General features: G+C 56.8%; 5 protein-coding genes across 5 annotated transcripts; 3 read left to right on the top strand and 2 right to left on the bottom strand.

Moving 5' to 3' along the window:
• The first annotated feature begins 48 nt into the window (after positions 1–48).
• On the top strand, positions 49–3,434 carry C7974DRAFT_97527 (heterokaryon incompatibility protein-domain-containing protein). Its single transcript, XM_046147635.1, has 5 exons — positions 49–154; positions 236–1,055; positions 1,106–1,393; positions 1,452–2,028; positions 2,080–3,434. The coding sequence occupies exons 2-5, from the start codon at positions 381–383 to the stop codon at positions 3,207–3,209; spliced, it is 2,670 nt and encodes an 889-aa protein (XP_046001215.1). The 5' UTR covers positions 49–154; positions 236–380; the 3' UTR covers positions 3,210–3,434.
• A 377-nt stretch (positions 3,435–3,811) lies between these two features.
• Positions 3,812–4,834, bottom strand: C7974DRAFT_446629 (uncharacterized protein; the record flags this gene model as incomplete). Its single annotated transcript, XM_046145607.1, has 1 exon — positions 3,812–4,834. The coding sequence occupies one exon, from the start codon at positions 4,832–4,834 to the stop codon at positions 3,812–3,814; it is 1,023 nt and encodes a 340-aa protein (XP_046001216.1).
• Positions 4,835–5,322: 488 nt separating this feature from the next.
• On the bottom strand, positions 5,323–7,601 carry C7974DRAFT_385068 (uncharacterized protein). The gene is made up of 2 exons (XM_046140916.1): positions 6,948–7,601; positions 5,323–6,903 (listed from the first exon to the last, which is right to left on the bottom strand). Exons 1-2 carry the CDS (start codon positions 7,239–7,241, stop codon positions 5,692–5,694), a joined length of 1,506 nt encoding a protein of 501 aa, XP_046001217.1. The 5' UTR covers positions 7,242–7,601; the 3' UTR covers positions 5,323–5,691.
• Positions 7,602–7,697: 96 nt separating this feature from the next.
• C7974DRAFT_385070 (elongation factor 2) lies at positions 7,698–11,455 on the top strand. The gene is made up of 4 exons (XM_046140917.1): positions 7,698–7,912; positions 7,966–8,933; positions 9,020–10,540; positions 10,586–11,455. The coding sequence occupies exons 1-4, from the start codon at positions 7,850–7,852 to the stop codon at positions 11,280–11,282; spliced, it is 3,249 nt and encodes a 1,082-aa protein (XP_046001218.1). The 5' UTR covers positions 7,698–7,849; the 3' UTR covers positions 11,283–11,455.
• A 1,990-nt stretch (positions 11,456–13,445) lies between these two features.
• On the top strand, positions 13,446–17,450 carry C7974DRAFT_97628 (Sodium/hydrogen exchanger family-domain-containing protein). The gene has a single exon (XM_046147636.1). It carries the CDS (start codon positions 13,928–13,930, stop codon positions 17,210–17,212), a length of 3,285 nt encoding a protein of 1,094 aa, XP_046001219.1. The 5' UTR covers positions 13,446–13,927; the 3' UTR covers positions 17,213–17,450.
• The last annotated feature ends 57 nt before the right edge of the window (positions 17,451–17,507 follow it).

Consider the following 17,507-nt stretch of genomic DNA (forward strand, 5'->3'; position numbering starts at 1 on the left):
TGTGCTATTGGTCAATAGTCGCAACTCACTACGATACAATGCTGACCCCAAGAACAGCAAAACAACTCCGATCATCTCACCGGTAATATGCAGTGTAATATTGTGCACAAATGAACGAGTGCTATTCGTGGCTATCCGAACTCCATCTGCAATGGTAAGTTACATCATCCGACCTACATGGAAGGACGCGCACGACACTGTAGGCAGACATGGTCCCTCTAATCTGCCAAGTCAGTCAGTATCTTCACCGGTTCTCGAGCGCTGAATATTCCATGTGAAACTGGCTGCACCTCAGTCCCGCAACCCATCCAGACACGAAGTACCGAACACGCGTACACGGCCCAGCGAAGAGTCGTCTCGCAGCGACCATCCTGAATATCATGTTAGATGATACCAAAAAACTGGACAATGGGATCAAAGCATCTCGTATCAACCTGTCGCATGAGATCGATGAGATTCTGAAGCATCAGGTTGTACGCGCGCACGCGGAGCGCTGGAGCCATGATCTTCGTTTCCTCACCTTTGATGATTCCGGCGGTTTCTGTGATGAAAAAGGATTCATTCCTTCCGACAAACCCGATGAAACATCTGAAGGAACACGATCAATCCCCGCTTCCATCACTGGACAGTGTCAAAAGTGTGAGCTTCGAACTCCAGTTCCTTCTGGCCACCGGTGCACGTCGCATTTCCAAGGGACACACAACAATGAAGAACGCGACAAGGCTCTCAAAGCATACACAAATCCGTGCGTACATATCTGCGAACTCACCTGCGCCCACTGTAGCCACATTCCTCTTTTCCCCAACAATGGTACTATCACCTCCTTCAAAATCCGTCGAATTGACCCAAAGGCTTGGACTCAATGCCGACATTTTGTTGCTCTGTCGTACTGTTGGGCAGCAGAAGGTACTGAGTTTGGAGGATCTCCAAAAGCACCCTACACGGTCATTGAAGAAGATGGCCGGCTCCGCAATATGCGTGCTAGTAGCGCAACCATCGATCGAGCTGTCGATTTCGCAAGACAAAACGGCTTTCGGATGATATGGATCGACCAGGTATGCTTTGCCAGTCTTTTCTCCAGAATCTTGACTTACATGGCCTCAAGGAGTGTATAGAGCAGGATAAGCCCTCAGAGAAGGAGTTAGCTGTTCAGGCAATGGATCTAGTATACCTTGAGGCTCACACCTCTATCGCGTTACTGCACACAAACCTCGAACAAAAACATCTCAATGCTCTACTTCTGGCGTATGAGGCCAACCATGCGCATACCCTGAGCACACGGCGTGGACGTCCGAGACTCGATGGTCGTCGAGGCCTCAACCTCGTGGATCTGACCGAGGCCGTCTCACTGATTGCCAACGACAAGTGGAACACCCGTGCATGGGTACTTCAGGTGATCATGTCTAGTCAGGTCATAAGATTGTCACCGCTGCTAATAGTTTGTCTTGTAGGAAGCCTTTGTTTCGAGCGGTAACATGACCTTACTTTTTCCACGCTCACGCAACGTCGATGTAAGAAGCTGGACTCTCGTCTGCCACGAAATGTCTCTTTCGGAGATTGCTATTCGTTTGGACGTGATAGTCTCATGCATAAGATCGTGCTTCAGCTCTGTCAGCGCTGTTCTCAATCGCCAGATTGCCGCCTTAGACAACCCGAAAACCACCACGCATGTTCCACATGCTTCCTCTTCTGAGCTCAAGCATACGTTGGAGCGAATCGTTCTCTTCCATCCACAGGAACCGCGCCGTGTAGCATCAATGACGATTAGGCTAAACACGTCGAGGTTGAAACGGACGTGTAATGCAGCCGTCGCGCTGACCTACCTGAGGTTGCGGGATCTCCAATGTGTGGCCGATAAACTGGCGATTGTCGCCAACATGTGTGGGTATACTGTCAGGCTGAATACCGCGAAGATGGAAGAGACACAGGAGAGCCTTGGTCTCTGCATGATAGCACTGAGCCTCGCGAATGGAGACTTTTCATTGATCACACCCGAGGTCTACCGTTTCCCGGCAGGCAAAGGTCTCGGTAAAGTATTCGGAATAGATATCTTTGATCGCACTTTGACCAGACTTACAGCTAGAATTTCACCTGGAAACGAAGAATCCGAGAAAGCCGACTTTTCGTGGAGTACGGATGTCTGCTCGCAGTTGAAGTACATCTACACCGAATCCTGGAATCCTCATGGAAACTATGCGTCCCTCGGTGTTGGCTCCACGATGAGTCTGTCAAGCTCGGGCCTGTCTCTAGTCGGAATGATCTGGAACATGGATCAATATATTGACATGCAGCACCTCAGGAACAAGTATGGCAGTTCCTGGGCTTCTATGAATAGGAACCTGGCCAAGACCCCACACGAGACGGTTCGACTGGGGACCACTCATCTCTTGTTTGAGATCATACAGGACTTGATCTTGCAGGATGAAATCCAGGTCGCCGATGCAATCCTGAACTCGACATCAAATCCTCGGTGGCAAGCACACTCGCCCGAACGAGGAATCGAGACTGTGCTGCAACTGCCCCCTGGACTGAGTATTGAAAACAGAGGGGGCATGTTTACACTCGATCGGAGTGACGACAACAGGTTCCATCAGTGCTGGATCATAGATCGCGTCATGAGCAAAGGCGGCTTCTGGGTGGGCCATATTGCGAACACGCCGCAACAAGCCGACGCCGCCTCGATAGAAGCCCGGGCCCAGACGCGAGGCAAAAGCGACCACGCACTCGACGCGGGGCGGCATCAGTCGACCCTCCTCACGCACTGGCTGTTAAGCAATCTCCTGTCATTTACGCAAAACACCTCCGACGAGCCCGAAGCCAAAGGCGACACAGACGTGGCCTCCGTTGTGCTAAAGCAAGGCGACTTGCTAGCCTCACTGTGCACCGTCCTCAACACCGAACCCGAGGGCCGCAGCAAAGCGCTCGCCGAGCGCCGAGCCATCTTCGACGTCGACGGGGACACCAGCGGGAGCTGCTTGGTCTTCCAGCCCTACCACATGATGCTAGAGTCAATCCCAAGACCGGAACTGCGCAGCATGAGCGTATCCTGGAGGGTCGAGCATGTGGAGGATCTAGAGAAGCAGGGCGTCGAGGATACCACGGGTGGGAATGGAGAAGGGAAGAAGGAGCAGGTCTATAAGACTCGCGGTGCGGTGCAGGGCATGTGGAAGTACAACACCATCATAGGGAGTCGAGTTTCTTTGGTCTGATACAGGGAGACGAGAAGGGAGGTTTTGTTGTACTTACTCCGTGGAGCGAAATTGTTTGAGGGCACGGCGAAAATTTCGTGGTTCTCAGTTGCGCTTGAGATAATGCAGCCTGCTGGGCGCCGGGTGCCGATATATCCGTTTTGTAAAATTGCGGGACTGGTGAAGCCAGGTAACGCGTATACGGTATGTTGTTGCGAAACCGATAATGCGCTTCCTGACGCTGCGGCAGGGTCTGCTGTCACGTAATCGCGTGAGCGTGAATCATCATCTAAAGCCAACCTTGTGCATCACGGAGGTCTTCTCAAGACAACGTCTGGCTGTTGCGAAGAACATGGGGTAAGAGCTGTTAAGAGAAGAAGCTGGTATCAGAGGTGTAGACCGCTAGTAGAATATATTCACCGCGTCCATAACGGACGTAAGTGAACAATGGCGACACAAGTGCGACTCGTGTTAGCAAATCTGGTGTGTTGGTGATGTGCGTGACACTGTGCTAGCTCTAGGTGTTGTGTATGCACCATCGTTCACCAAGGTCTGCGTGTGTCTTGCTGACGCTGTATGAAGAGAAGTGCTTGCACTAGACCCCATTCAACAACTCCCCCCATTTAACGACTTCTCCCAACCCCCAGCTCCCATCCCTGCGCCTCCCTCACATACCGCAACAACTCTATCTCCCGCTCGTCCGCCTCCTCAAACCGATGCACCAGCACCCTTTCCCTAGCCTTGCACATCACCGCACGACACGCCGGACACGTATTTGAGTTCGCGGCCGCCGCGTCATTGACCCACGACGCCAGACACTCAGCGTGGAAAGCGTGGCCGCAGGCGGTGACCGCGGCCTCGTCGCCGGGCGGCAGCGTGGCCACGGGCGCGGCGCAGATGGCGCACGCGTCGGCCATGAGGGGGGAGTGAGCGGGGATGGGGAGGCAGAAAGCGGAGAGCGGGATGCGGGGGCCGGTGGGGAGGAAGATGTCCGAGTCGTCAGAGGAGTCCGAGTCGTAGTCGAGGGTGGAGGCGGTGGGGGCGGCGCGGCCGGTGGCGGTGGGGGCCACGTCGAAGAGAAAGTAGTCCATGCAATCGAGGGGATTGAGGTCGGGGGTGGGGAGGAGCGGGGGCGTGAGGGTGGCGCTGCATGTCAGGGTGTGTGAGAAGCTGGTCGCGAACGAGTTGAAGGCTGCGTCTGACCAGCGGGCACGGAAGAGTGGCAGGTGGGTGTCGATTAGGATGTTTAGGCATATTAGTGTGGTCTGCCATGTGTCTTGTTGTAGGAGCTCCAGTTTCGCGTTGTTTGGTAAGTTGCGGGTTAGTAGTAATAGTCGTTCTGTTTGCGCGCTTTCATCATCCAGGAAGGGGAAGCGCTCGCCAAGTGTCTCGACGACAAGGTTGCTGAGCTCATAAAGCACGAATATGGGAGGCTTCGCTGTGAACTGGAATAGGGTGGCGAGCTGCTGGCTGAATGCCGTGACATCGTTGGCATAGAAGGCATTGACTTCGGTATTAGTCGGGCATTGGTAAATGAAAGCAGGCAGCGCGGCGGCGAACCGAAACAGGAGCGCAAAGGCGATCCCAGTGTCGGCAGGTGCAGGGAGCGATTCGCGATAAAAGGCGCAGGTCAACGGGAGCAACATTCTTGGTGCGCGGGACGTGGGTGTGGTGGTCCAGCTCTGCAACAGTGTGAAGCAAGCTTGACTGAGAAAGTTAGCACGTGAAATATTCCACATGGTTCGATTGTTGAGGAGGAAAAGCGTATGGGTTGTGACGGGGTCTGTCTGTCGGGAAATGTTATATCAAGGTTGTGCGGGGTCTCACAAGTGAGAGTGAAAGTGGAACGCCGAAATGAAGTAGACCGAAACGCAGCTTTGAACGTCGCAGATACAGTGAGACAGTGAGACAGTGAGACAGTGAGAAGTATGCTCGGGACGGTTGGGGGGATACGAAGGTGATGGGGAAAGAGCAACTGCCGCAGCTGTCACAAAACAGAAGTCAGCCAAGCCCGTCACTACACCTGGACAGACTGAGCTAGAAGCGTGCTGAGTTGGCAGAAATATCAAAGTTAATAGAGAGAGTGCACCTATCAAGACACAAGTTAGCCATGACGGAACAGAAAACTCAGGCGTCGATGAAGAATCCTGTCACATTCTGCGATGGGTACAAACTCGCCCCACCACACTCTCACAGCCCGCGCCGGCGCCAGCGCGGGCAAGATTACAAAAGTACTACAAACAGCTACTATACAAGCGCATATCAGCCGGCAACAAGACAAAGTGAAGTAAATGCAGCTATCCAACAAGGGATGCTAAGGAGCCCGCCCGTCAAGGGGGCGCCAGGCCAGATAGTCATGACTCGTGGGTGACCAGTGAGACGAGGAAGGAAAGGGCGCGGGGCGCGGGTGTTAAGGTGACAAAGGAGACGGAGAATACAGGGTATGTACAGACGCGGTTCGGCCGAGATCCGGCTTTGGCAGCGAGGTACCGCACGACCGGGGTCATTTGATGGCCATGGGCTGCATTGTTGGGATTGTTGTGGTGGACTCTGCTATCGAGACGCGCTTCTGCTGGAGGACAGGCGTTTGGGGTAGTGTGGGCGTGGCCGCGGTTGTTGTCAGGACGGGTGGTGGTGCCTGGCTCTGTGCAGTCCGCTTGCCTTCGCCCTCTCTCCTCCTCACAAGCAGGCTCTTGAACGAGCCCAGCCATTTCGCCAGTTCGTTCTCGCTCTTCGCGCAGAAACGGAAGTTCTTCTCCTCGGAAATGACCTGCATGCAGTACTGCTTGCTCTTGCTGACGCCGTCGATGTCCACGGCATCGATGATGCTCTCGAATGGGATGATCAGATGGGCGGAGTACTCTTCGGCGTTCTTGTAGAAGGCGAGACACCTCGGACGGAGGACAACCCAAACCTTCTTCCACTGGCGCACACCACCCTTTGACTTGAGCACGTACAGCCACCCGTGGAAGACGACACGGTCGGGGTCAGACTCGGAGGTGGAAGGAGGGCTGTTCAAATTCGAGGTCTGGCTGACATTGCGGTTGCGTGGGACTGGATTGCGCGTGTTTGATTTGGAATAAGGGAGCGAGGTCGAGGACGCAGGGGCTGCAGAGTCGGAGAAGTCGAAGTCGGAGACGGAGCCGTGCTCGTTGCCAGAGTAGTTGAGGGCCTGCGAGGGCCGGCGCGCGCTGCGCATGGGCACCGGCTGGGTGTCGCGTGACACGGCGCTAGCCGGGGGCGAGCCGACGGGGAGCGAGGTGGAGGGTAGAGAATTGGACGGCAGAGAGCTGGAGGGCAGAGAAGTAGAGGGCACAGAGCCGGGCGACAGAGAGCTGGGGGGCGCTGGCTCGGCCTCAGAGGACGAGGAGAGGGTGTGGGAGTGGGCGCGGGGCGAGCGGTCGAAGCCGGTGAAGGTCTTGGTGCCGGTGGGACTGAGCAAGATCAACTCGCCCTCCTCCTCGTCGATGCGGGCCTCTGCACGGATGAGGTCAACCCAGTCCTGGGCGTCGCGGTCGGTGGTGGCGCCGAGGTGGTAGTTGCGAGCGGGCGAGAAGATGCCGAAGACGTGGTCCATCTTCTTCTTGGAGTCCTTCTGGCGCGCCACGGCAGTGATCTCGGACAGGTTGATCTGGTGGCGCAGCTTGGTCTCGGCCTTGTCCTTGTACAGCGACAGGCAGTTGGGGCGCAGGACGATGTAGATGGGCTTCCATTGCTGCGCGGGTTAGCGAAGCATATATTGGACTGGGGGCGGCGTACCCTAGTCTTGCGTGTGCGCTTCAGCACAGAGCCGGCCTTGATGATGCGGTCGAACTCGAAGCAGCCGTTCTGGTTGACGGGCGACATGATGTTGGCGGTCTGGGCCTGGGTCTGGATGGTAGAGAGGCGCGGCTGGGCGGGGGTGGTGGGCATGGGCATGCTGAGCTTCATGGGCGTGGTGACACTCATGGGCGTGGTGAGCTTCGTGGGCGCAGGCGTGCTGGCACTCATGGGCGCAGGGGCGCGGGCGATGGGGATCGGTCTGGCAGGCGTGTGCTGCGCGCCTTCGGCCATGGCTGCGGTGGCTTTAATGCAGCTACATCCAGCGGCGGTGCTAGCGCGAGGGGTGCAAGTGTGGTCGAGGGTGGGCGCGTCTGGCGCGAAGTGTGGTTCGGCGGGCGAGGTCTGGTCGCAGGTGCGCGAGGGTCTGCGCGGGTGTTGTTGGGCGAGATTATATTTCGGCTGCTATGATGGAAGTGATGCAGATCGTCGAGGCGCGCGACAGGGGCAATGCATGGGCGCGCTGCACGCCGGCCGCAGCGGGGACGCTCTATCTGCGGCACGCTTAATGCGCGGCCTGGAGTGGTGAGGTCTGCGTGCTGGCCGTCTGGCGGCGATGCTCGCAGCCGGGCCTATGGGAGCCGCGAGTCGGCCGTCTGGCGGCGGTGGAGCGGCGCTGCACCGTTTGGCTGTGACGTCTGCGCGAGGTGGGGCGCTCGGACTTTCGCACTCGACTCCAAACCCAACGAGACTGTTTGACACGCCCGCACCTGCGACAACCGCGCCCTGCAATCTCACACCACCGCCGCGTCCAGGCCCGCCGAAACACGCTCACGCTCACGCGCGCCTCTGCTTCCGGCCCATTCACCGCCCACACCGCGCACCCCGGCGCACCGCCCGCCATGCCCACCATCCCCGCCGACCAGCTCGTCACCCTGCAGCAGCAGGCAGAGGGCGTCCGCAACGTCAGCCACGCCGCCGCGCCACCACTGTCCTCTCTATATACTGACCCCTCCAGATCTGCATCCTCGCCCACGTCGACCATGGCAAGACGTCGCTCACCGACGCCCTCATCGCCACCAACGGCATCATCTCGCCCAAGCTGGCCGGCAAGATCAGGTACCTCGACTCGCGCCCCGATGAGCAGCTGCGCGGCATCACCATGGAGTCGTCGGCCATCTCGCTGTACTTCTCGCTGCTGCGCCGCTCGGCCCCCGACGCAACGCCTGAGAAGAAGGAGTTTCTGATCAACCTGATCGACTCGCCCGGCCACATTGACTTCAGTTACGAGGTCTCCACCGCCTCCCGTCTGTGCGACGGCGCCATCGTGCTCGTCGACGCCGTAGAGGGCGTGTGCAGCCAGACGGTCACCGTCCTGCGCCAGACGTGGATAGAGAAGCTGAAGCCTTTGCTCGTGATCAACAAGATGGACAGGCTAATCACAGAATGGAAGATGACCCCCGCTGACGCACACACACATCTAAACAAGCTCGTAGAACAGGTAAACGCCGTCATGGGCAGCTTCTACCAGGGCGAGCGCATGGAGGACGACCTCCGGTGGCGCGAGAAGATGGAGGAGAGGCTCACTGCCGCAGCTGCCGAGAAGACTAACACCACATCGTCCACAGTATCAGAAAACGGTGACAGCGTAGACACCACAAGCACTCCTGCCGAGTACGAGGAGAAAGATGATGAAGACATCTACTTCGCGCCTGAGAAGAACAATGTCATCTTCGCCAGCGCCATCGACGGCTGGGCATTCACAGTAAAGCAGTTCGCCAGCCTCTACGAGCGCAAGCTCGGCATCAAGCGCTCGGTGCTTGAAAAGGTACTATGGGGCGACTACTTCCTAGACCCGAAGACGAAGCGCGTACTCAGCTCCAAGCATCTCAAAGGCCGCCATTTGAAGCCTATGTTTGTCCAGCTGGTGCTGGAGAACATATGGGCCATCTACGAAGCTTCTACGGGAGGTAACAACGGGAAGGGGTGCGTGGATTTCCTTTCCTCAATCTTCATTCTTTCTGCTTGTTTTGTACGTACTCTAGCCAATATACTTATTTGCTGCACATCAGAGATCCCGCCATGGTCGAAAAGATTACAAAGTCTCTCAACCTCAACCTCCCACCGCACGTCCTGCGCTCGCGCGACCCGCGTGCCGTTCTGACCGCTCTTTTTGCCTCCTGGCTGCCGTTGTCGACCGCCTTGCTGGTCTCCGTCACCGAGTACCTCCCTTCGCCCACCAAGGCTCAGGCAGAGAGGATGCCGGATTTGATCGATACATCAGTTGGCGCTGATCACGTCGCACCAGAAGTCCGAAACGCAATCACGGCATCTGACAAGTCTGAAGGAGCCCCTGTTGTCGCTTACGTCAGCAAGATGTTCTCTGTCCCGGAAAGCGAGCTGCCACAGAACAAGCGAAGGGCTGGCGCATTGAGTGCAGAGGAGGCACGAGACCTAGGGCGCAAGAAGCGAGCAGAGCTTGCTAGACAACAGGCTACTGCTAACGGCGAGGGCTCAGATATCAGCAGCGTCACAGACGCACAGAGTGCGACCGCTATTGGGGAGACTGAAGAAAACACTGAGACAGCACCGGATGAGGAAAAGGCTGAGCATCTCATTGGCTTTGCCCGTATCTACTCTGGCACGCTTAGCGTGGGTGACGAGGTGTACGTACTGGGCCCCAAGTTCTCACCAGAACACCCACATGCCGCGCCTGAGCCAAAGAAAGTCAAGATCACTGCGCTCTATCTTATGATGGGCCGTGGGCTGGAGGCATTAGATTCCGTACCTGCTGGAGTCGTCTTCGGTATCGGGGGTCTTGAAGGCCACATGCTGAAGTCTGGAACACTCTGCTCGCAGCTTCCAGGGTCCCTCAACCTCGCTGGTGTGACTATGGGCTCTGAACCTATCGTTCGCGTAGCGTTGGAGCCTGAAAACCCCTACGACCTTGATAAGATGATCAACGGCTTGAAGCTGTTAGTCCAGTCTGACCCTTGTGCTGAGTACGAGCAGTTGCCCAGTGGAGAGCATGTCATCTTGACAGCCGGTGAACTGCATCTCGAGCGATGCCTCAAGGATCTCGAGGAGCGCTTTGCCAAGTGTAAGATCCAAGCTGGTGAGCCGATCGTTCCTTACCGAGAGTCCACTGTTGCGGCAGCCGAGATGAACCCTCCGAAGAACCCAGAGCTAGGACGCGGCGTGGTTGTCAGTGCGACAGCCAACAAACAAGTCTCTGTCCGCCTGCAGGTCCGCCCGCTGCCACCAAGTGTCACCGAGTTCCTGAGCAAGAACTCTGGATCCATCAAGAGGCTGACCTCTGAACTGAAGGCTCGCGAGACCAGGCAATCTGATGAACAGGTGGCTGCTGAGATCGAGGGAGCCGAACAGGACGGTATGCAAGAGGCCGAGCTGCGCGAGAGTGGACACACACTCAGCCCTGCGGAGTTCAAAACACAGCTGAAGGCAGCTTTTGCTGAAGCCAAGAAAGAGAAGGATATCTGGACGGACGATGTCATTGATAAGATCACGACATTCGGTCCGCGGAACAGAGGGCCTAATATCTTGATCGACAGCGCTGGCATATGCAGCAAAGCGTAAGTACTCTCTGAGCCATGATCTTCAACACTAACCATCCACAGTCTTACAGAAACTGCAGACGACGACACGTCCGACCGCACCTCCAACGCCCGCTCCTTCGCCTCCACCATAGCCTATGCCTTCCAGCTCGCCACCGCCCAAGGCCCTTGCTGCGCCGAGCCCGTCCAAGGCCTCGCTGTCTTCCTCCAAGAAGTCACGCTCGAAGAAACCGCGTCCGAAACCGACCACCACCGCCTAACCGGCGAAGTCATCAAAGCCGTGCGCTCGGGCATTCACAACGGCATGCTCGACTGGTCGCCGCGCATGCTGCTTGCCATGTACAGCTGCGAGATCCAGGCCTCGACCGACGTCCTGGGCCGCGTCTACGCCGTGCTCACGCGCCGCCGCGGCCAGATCCTGTCCGAGACCATGTCCACGTCCGCGGCCTCGACAACCGGAAACCAGACCTTCACCATCAGCGCGCTGCTCCCCGTCGCCGAGTCCTTCGGCTTCTCCGACGAAATCCGCAAGCGCTCCTCCGGCAGCGCAAGCCCCCAGCTGCGCTTCGCCGGCTTCGAAATGCTCGACGAAGACCCCTTCTGGGTCCCCTTCACCGAAGACGAGCTCGAGGATCTGGGCGAGCTCGCCGATCGCGAGAACGTCGCCAAGCGCTATGTGGACCGCGTGCGTAGGCGCAAGGGCCTGTTGGTCAAGGAGGTCAAGGTCGAGGCCGAGAAGCAGAAGACGCTGAAGCGGTGAATCGGGGTATGGAGGGGCGGCGCGTTTTGGGTCGAGGGGTGGAGCGAGAGGAAGGCGGTGAGCTGGTGGGATGGCGGGGGGTAGTGCGCTCCACGGCGTTGGTGTTGGGTTGCTGATGCGTGGAGAGATCAGGGCGCGCACTGCACTGTACCCCCCCCCCCCCCCCCCCCCCCATTCCCCTGCTGAGTTGGGGCTACCTATACTCATCTATACCTTACGTTCATGTACACCCCGCTCTCCTCTCCACATCACCGATACATAGATTACTCCACGCCGAGATCGAATTCACACTCTTCTATTCGCCGCTCTGCATCGTCTCCCGGCCTAGTATTCAGTGTTGCAGGCATGCGAGCAGCATGCTCTCTCCCCTGGTCGACTGCGCTTCTACTCGCGCTTCCTCACTCACATCCACAATGACAGCTTGTGTCAACACAGCGGTTATGCATGGACTAGACGCTCTTTATGCAAGAGGCAGGAGGAGACGAGGGCGTCCGAGATATCTCGAGCTGGGGAAGCCACGGTGCAACGACGGCTGATGTCACGTGCCCACCACTCTGCCAGAGACAGGCGTACCTAGTCATGGCACTGCTCTGCATCGTCTCCTGGTGTAGTATTTAGTGTTGCAGACATGCAAGTAGCATGCTTTCTCCTCTAGTTAATTGCGCTTCTTCTACTTACGCTCTCTTACTTACATTAACAGTAACAGCTTATGTTAATACAGCAACTATGCATAGAATAGACACTCCTTATGCAAGAGGTGGGAGGAGAGGAGGGCATCTAAGATGTCTTAAGCTGTGGAAGTCACTGCACAACGATAGCTGATGTCACGTGACCATCACTCTGCCAAAGACAGCCGTACCTAGTCATGGAACAGTACCGGCTTGCGTGGCGTAGTATCGTGCCCGGCGTTGCTCGGAAGCCCCCGCATGTCATGGCTCGTGGAGGTTGACCATTCGAAGGCGTTTTTATGGCGAGGATTCGTGGACACGTGCTGTTGGCTCGAGGTGCGTGTGCCGGCATGTCGTGTGCCGTCTCCGCACTGCATGCTCGAACTTCCCCGTGGGGGGTTGCGGTTCTGGTCGAGCGGTGCAGAGTATCGGGCTGCACCACGCACCACCCGAACGGTGGCATGTTACTTACATAGTGTACGGGTGCATGGACCAATCCTTGGAGCCACAGCCAGAGACTCAAAGTCTGGTGTGCAGCGTTGTTGATGTCTTGTGTTGCTGTACAATATGCAGTGAGCCAGCTGCTTCCGACGCCCATAATAACAAGTCGTTGCTCCCGCGGGAGCGTGGTCGTTGCAGCCAAGGTTCCCAGCGCTCTGTCGTTGGGCGCGACGGTATACTAGTCCCGATGTAGAAATACGAGGTGCTATTCCTCCGAACATTGAGCGAGATGGTTGGCCGCCCCGCTGCGAGGGGACTTCCGAGGCAGCAGGGTGTGTTACCAAGGCATTGTCGTCCGGCTGCGTATTCTTTGGTGTCGGGAGTGTGACTCAATAAAGATTTCGAAATCTCTTCGCTATATACGTATCGTGAATGCTTATAGCAGGTGAGCCAGCGCGATATTGCCACCAAAAGACGGTGTGTGGAGGTGCTCACCGACACATCCAATGAACAGGACGACAAAAGCACGAACCTCAGAGCGCGTGAAAAGCCAAATGGGCGGGATCCCCACATTCACAGCAACATTTCCGAGCCAAGGAAGGCGTCTTCTGGCGTGGGACGACGGCTGGCTCGATCCAATCGGCGTCATTTGGCGTCCGCCCGTTGTTTCTAAACATGCGAACGCAGGCTTGCACAACTCGATTCCGAGGCCGATAAGCGGCAGATAAGGAACCCAACGTCAATGCCAGATATGTGCAGCGCGGACCTTGCGCCTGAAGATGGCAGCGTAACCAACGCAGGCCGATTTCCCGGCTCGAGCGGACTGCAAGATTGCGTCAGGCCTGCTTGGCACGCTGAAGGCCAAGGGCTTAGCTTGCACTAGAGATTAACGGCCGGGAAACACTCTTGTTGTCTGCGCTCTACCAACTTTTGTTGACAGCAACAGCAGCAGCGCAGACGGGCTGCAGATTCAAGTGCGGTGCCATTGAGCCCAAGAACGTGGTGTGGCTAGGTCAAGACCAAAGTTTGGGTCCACTACTGCAAGCGACCACAGACATCTGCGGTGTACGCCTCGTGGTTCTAAGCTTCAACGACTTTGCGCCCAGCTGAGCTTTGAGTGTTAGTAAGCCTTGAAGACCCTTCCTTCCACAGGCTTGGGATCTCTTCACATTCTTCTTTCTCGAGCATCACTGATCCGTCACCGCAGGCACGACACGCCTCCCCACATCCCCGCTAGCCCTCGTCTCCACGACTCCCAGACGTCACTGCCACTCGGGCAACTTTGGAGCGGCGACACGCACGCACATATACATGCATCCGACCCGAGCCTCGCATTCTCCCACCTCCGGCCGCGCCCAGCAGTACGGCCCCAGCCCTTCGAATACCGCTCCTTGACTGCGGTCGCAAATCAGCGTTCTTGTTCGTGCTGCAGCCTCTCCAAGCTTTCACACAAGCCTGAGCAGCCTCTGGGCACTACCCACCCCAAATCCACCGCAAGCCGGCTAACCGGCACCGCGACGCGATCCTACCAACACCATGGCGTGGGACCACCTTTCCATCAACAAGCCGCACTTGGTGTACATCATCTTGGGCGGCTTTACCACCCTGTTCATGCTGTGCTCCTCGGTGATCAAGGAGCGCCTGTACATTGGTGAAGCGACAGTCGCGACGCTGTGCGGTATCATCTTCGGTCCGCACGCCGCGAACCTGATCGACCCAGGAACCTGGGGCAACGTAGACTTTATCACATTGGAGTTCTCGCGCATCGTCTTGGTCGTGCAATGTTTCGCTGTCGGTGTTGAGTTGCCAAAGGCCTACATGGAGAAGCACTGGCGGTCTGTCGTGTTGCTGCTTATTCCCGTCATGACGTTTGGCTGGCTCGTCACGAGTCTGTTTATCTGGGGTCTGTTCAGCTCCCATGTGAACTGGCTCGACAGTCTCTGCATTGCTGCTTGCGTTACCGCGACCGACCCTGTCTTGGCTTCGTCGGTTGTTGGTAAGGGCAAGTTCGCCAAGCGAGTCCCAAAGCATTTGCGAGATTTGCTCTCCTGTGAATCTGGATGTAACGACGGCATGGCGTTCCCCTTCGTCTACCTGGCTATCTACATAATCCGGTACAAGCACCACCCCGAGAAGGTCGCTCTCCACTGGTTCTGCTATACCATCCTTTACGAGTGTATCTTCGGCGCCATCTATGGCGTAGTCATTGGGTACATTGCTCGTCGTGCTATCAGAGCTGCCCACGAGAGAGACCTCATCGATCGAGAGAGTTTCCTTGTGTTCTACTTCGTTCTGGCTCTGTGGTGCGCTGGCTCTGGCTCGCTCCTCGGTATGGACGACCTTCTTGTTGGCTTTGCCTGCGGAGTAGGCTTCTCCAACGACGGATGGTTTCTTGAGAAGACGGAGGAATCGCACGTGTCCAACGTCATCGATTTGCTCATCAACTTGGCCTTCTTCGTCTACTTCGGTGCAATCATCCCCTGGGCGCAGTTCAACGAGCCCGAAATTCTCGGCCTCAGCCCGTGGCGTCTGGTTGTACTTGGATTGTTGGTCCTTTTCTTCCGTCGAATCCCGGTCATGCTCGCGCTCAAACCTATCATCCCGGACATCAAGACGTGGCGTGAGGCTCTTTTCGCTGGTCATTTTGGACCCATCGGAGTCGGCGGCCTTTTCGTCGCTATTCTTGCGAGGGCTGAGCTTGAGACCGAAAGCACTACTCCTCTGGCTCTGGCTGACATCCCTGAACCAGACTTCGAGCATGCCAACATTATTGAAATGATTTGGCCCATCACGTGTTTCTTGGTCATCGTCAGTATCATCGTTCACGGAAGTTCTATCGCTGTCTTCACCCTGGGCAAACGCATCAACACTCTCACCATCTCGATGTCTTACACGCAAGCCAACGAAGACGGGCCGAGCTGGATGGAGCGCCTTCCACGTATTCAATCACGGTCCAAGTCACAGATGTCTCGCCGAATGTCGGAGTCTTCCATGGACGAGAAGAACGGAGACTTTGGCGAGACCGGGCCAGGCCTGCTCCCGCCTCCAGGTTACAATGGCAACTTCTTGCGTCGACAGAGGGAAGAAGACGAACAGGGCCGATCAAGCTCTGTGCGCCCAACGTCTCGGTCACGAAAATCGAAGTGGGAAACGGGCCTTGGTCCTGGTGGCCCCATTTCGCAGTCCGCAATCCGCCCTAGCAGACGTGACGAGGAGAAGGCTGATGGAACCTCGCCAGATGACGACACTGATGCATTTGATGATAAGCTGGCCGCTTCAAGCGACAGCTCTTCCAACGGCAAGGGCAAGCTCAAGGATAGTGATCGTAGGGACATAGACCGTGAGGAGGAGATCTATCAAGAAGGTCATCAGACGGTGATCGAAGACAAGGAGGGCAATGTCCTTGGTGTCCGAGACAGTCATGGCGAGCATGGAGCGGAGCGACGACAATCTGACATTCTGGAGGCACGAAGGCTCATGAAGGAACAGCGCGTGGAACATGGCGTATCCCAGAAAGAGCACGAGGGCGATGCCGAACACGCGCCAGTGAAAGCAGCGGAGGCTGTTGAACATCCCCACAAGACGTGGCGTAAGCGGATGCAGAGTTTCACCGGGCACCATCACGACGACAATGGCGATGTGATCGAGAAGAAGAAGCCTGAGCGACAGCGAGGTCCGGCTTTAGCGTATCAGTTCGGCAACACCATCATCGTCGAGGACGAAGATGGAGAGGTACTGAAGAAATACGACATCCCAGCCAAGCCAAAGGAGTCCAAGGAGCAGCGGCCTGGAGCAACACGCGGCGCCTCAATGATCGAGACATCCGGACGCGCTATGCAAAGTCTGAAGCGAATGGGCACGCATATGGGTATTCCAACCCATCCAGAGGGAGAATCTTCCAAGAAACAGAAGGATGAGGCCGACGACAACAACCTTCGTTTCACCCTGACTGCTGGTGGTCGACGGATGAGCACATCAGAGTTCATCCAGCAGATGAGCCAACTGAACCCGAAGGATCGCGCCAAGGTGATACAAGATAGCAACGTTCCTGAGTCAGTCAAGAAAGAGGCGCATCAAGACGCAAAGGATCACCATCGCCGGACACAGGCTGCAGTCGAGGCCAACATTCCTCCTGTCATTGGCGAAGAAGGCGAGGCGCAGCTGCACAAGGTCGAGTCTCCAGATGCACACAAAGAAGGACACCTTCGTGGCCCCGAGGGGCTGACCCTGGTTGACAGCAACGAAGAGCGTGTGCCATTCCACTCCGTACGTCAAACTCTCGCGGGTCACTCACAAGACCAGGACAAGGAGACTGCAGCACAGCGCCGACGTCGCCTTGCCGCAGAGCAGAACCAAGGCGGTTCGTCGGCAGATGGAGAGAGAGAAAGCGACGAAGAGACCCCTGCAGAACGCCGTCGCCGCCTTGCTGCGCTGACGGGTTCAACGTCGCCCCCAGCAAGCCAGGCTCGTCGTCCGATGTCGCCTAGCAAGCAAGAGTCGATCTCTAGCGGTGGGTTCGAAGGTGAAACTGCTGCCGAGCGGAAGCGCCGCCTTGGTGCTCTTGGAGTTGGAGGCGAAGACTCTCCGGAGTCTGACTCCGAAGGCGAGCCCGAGACCGGCGACCCAATGGAAACCGGCCGTGGCACGCATTCGCAGGCTGCAAAGCAGAACCTCGCACCCCCGAAGGCGCCCGGCATTCGATTTGCCGACCAGCCACGCGTCCCCACTAAAGACGAGCGCGCTGCAGAGGACGCAAGACAGAAAGAGGAGTCTGAGACGAAGAAGACCAGGCTCAGCGGCTTCCCCTGGCAAAAGAAGTAGACCGCGGAGCATGCTCGGCCGCGACCTACACATTGAGCCGGCAGTTAATTTGGAGCGATGTCAGACATGCAGCGCCACAAGCGTGAAGGCGTGCTGGTTGCTCCGATCTTTGTAAACATATTTGCATTTCAGCGCGCATCGTCGTCAATTTTACCGCACTGCATAGAAACGTCAAGTTATACTCCCATTTAGAGGCATGAAGCTTTGATTTAGTTAATTTAATGGAAAATCGCACTCATGCTGAGCTTTCACAGGAGTTTTAAAAAATGCCGTCAAGCACATGCTAATTCTTAGC

This window comes from Boeremia exigua (genome assembly GCF_020726555.1).
Source record: "Boeremia exigua strain MPI-SDFR-AT-0100 chromosome Unknown C7974scaffold_2, whole genome shotgun sequence".
Classification (NCBI taxonomy): Eukaryota; Fungi; Ascomycota; class Dothideomycetes; order Pleosporales; family Didymellaceae; genus Boeremia; species Boeremia exigua.

What these genes read in the sequence shown, in the direction of transcription:
- C7974DRAFT_385068 (XM_046140916.1), bottom strand. Translation starts at nt 7,241, where the DNA reads ATGGCCGAAGGCGCGCAGCACACGCCTGCCAGACCGATCCCCATCGCC. An exon ending in AGCGCACACGCAAGACTAGG is followed by an intron (nt 6,904 to 6,947) that starts GTACGCCGCCCC and finishes TAACCCGCGCAG; the next exon opens with CAATGGAAGCCCATCTACAT.
- C7974DRAFT_97628 (XM_046147636.1), top strand. Translation starts at nt 13,928, where the DNA reads ATGGCGTGGGACCACCTTTCCATCAACAAGCCGCACTTGGTGTACATC.
- C7974DRAFT_385070 (XM_046140917.1), top strand. Translation starts at nt 7,850, where the DNA reads ATGCCCACCATCCCCGCCGACCAGCTCGTCACCCTGCAGCAGCAGGCA. An exon ending in GGAGGTAACAACGGGAAGGG is followed by an intron (nt 8,934 to 9,019) that starts GTGCGTGGATTT and finishes GCTGCACATCAG; the next exon opens with AGATCCCGCCATGGTCGAAA. An exon ending in GCTGGCATATGCAGCAAAGC is followed by an intron (nt 10,541 to 10,585) that starts GTAAGTACTCTC and finishes AACCATCCACAG; the next exon opens with TCTTACAGAAACTGCAGACG.
- C7974DRAFT_97527 (XM_046147635.1), top strand. Translation starts at nt 381, where the DNA reads ATGTTAGATGATACCAAAAAACTGGACAATGGGATCAAAGCATCTCGT. An exon ending in GGATGATATGGATCGACCAG is followed by an intron (nt 1,056 to 1,105) that starts GTATGCTTTGCC and finishes CATGGCCTCAAG; the next exon opens with GAGTGTATAGAGCAGGATAA. An exon ending in CCCGGCAGGCAAAGGTCTCG is followed by an intron (nt 2,029 to 2,079) that starts GTAAAGTATTCG and finishes CCAGACTTACAG; the next exon opens with CTAGAATTTCACCTGGAAAC.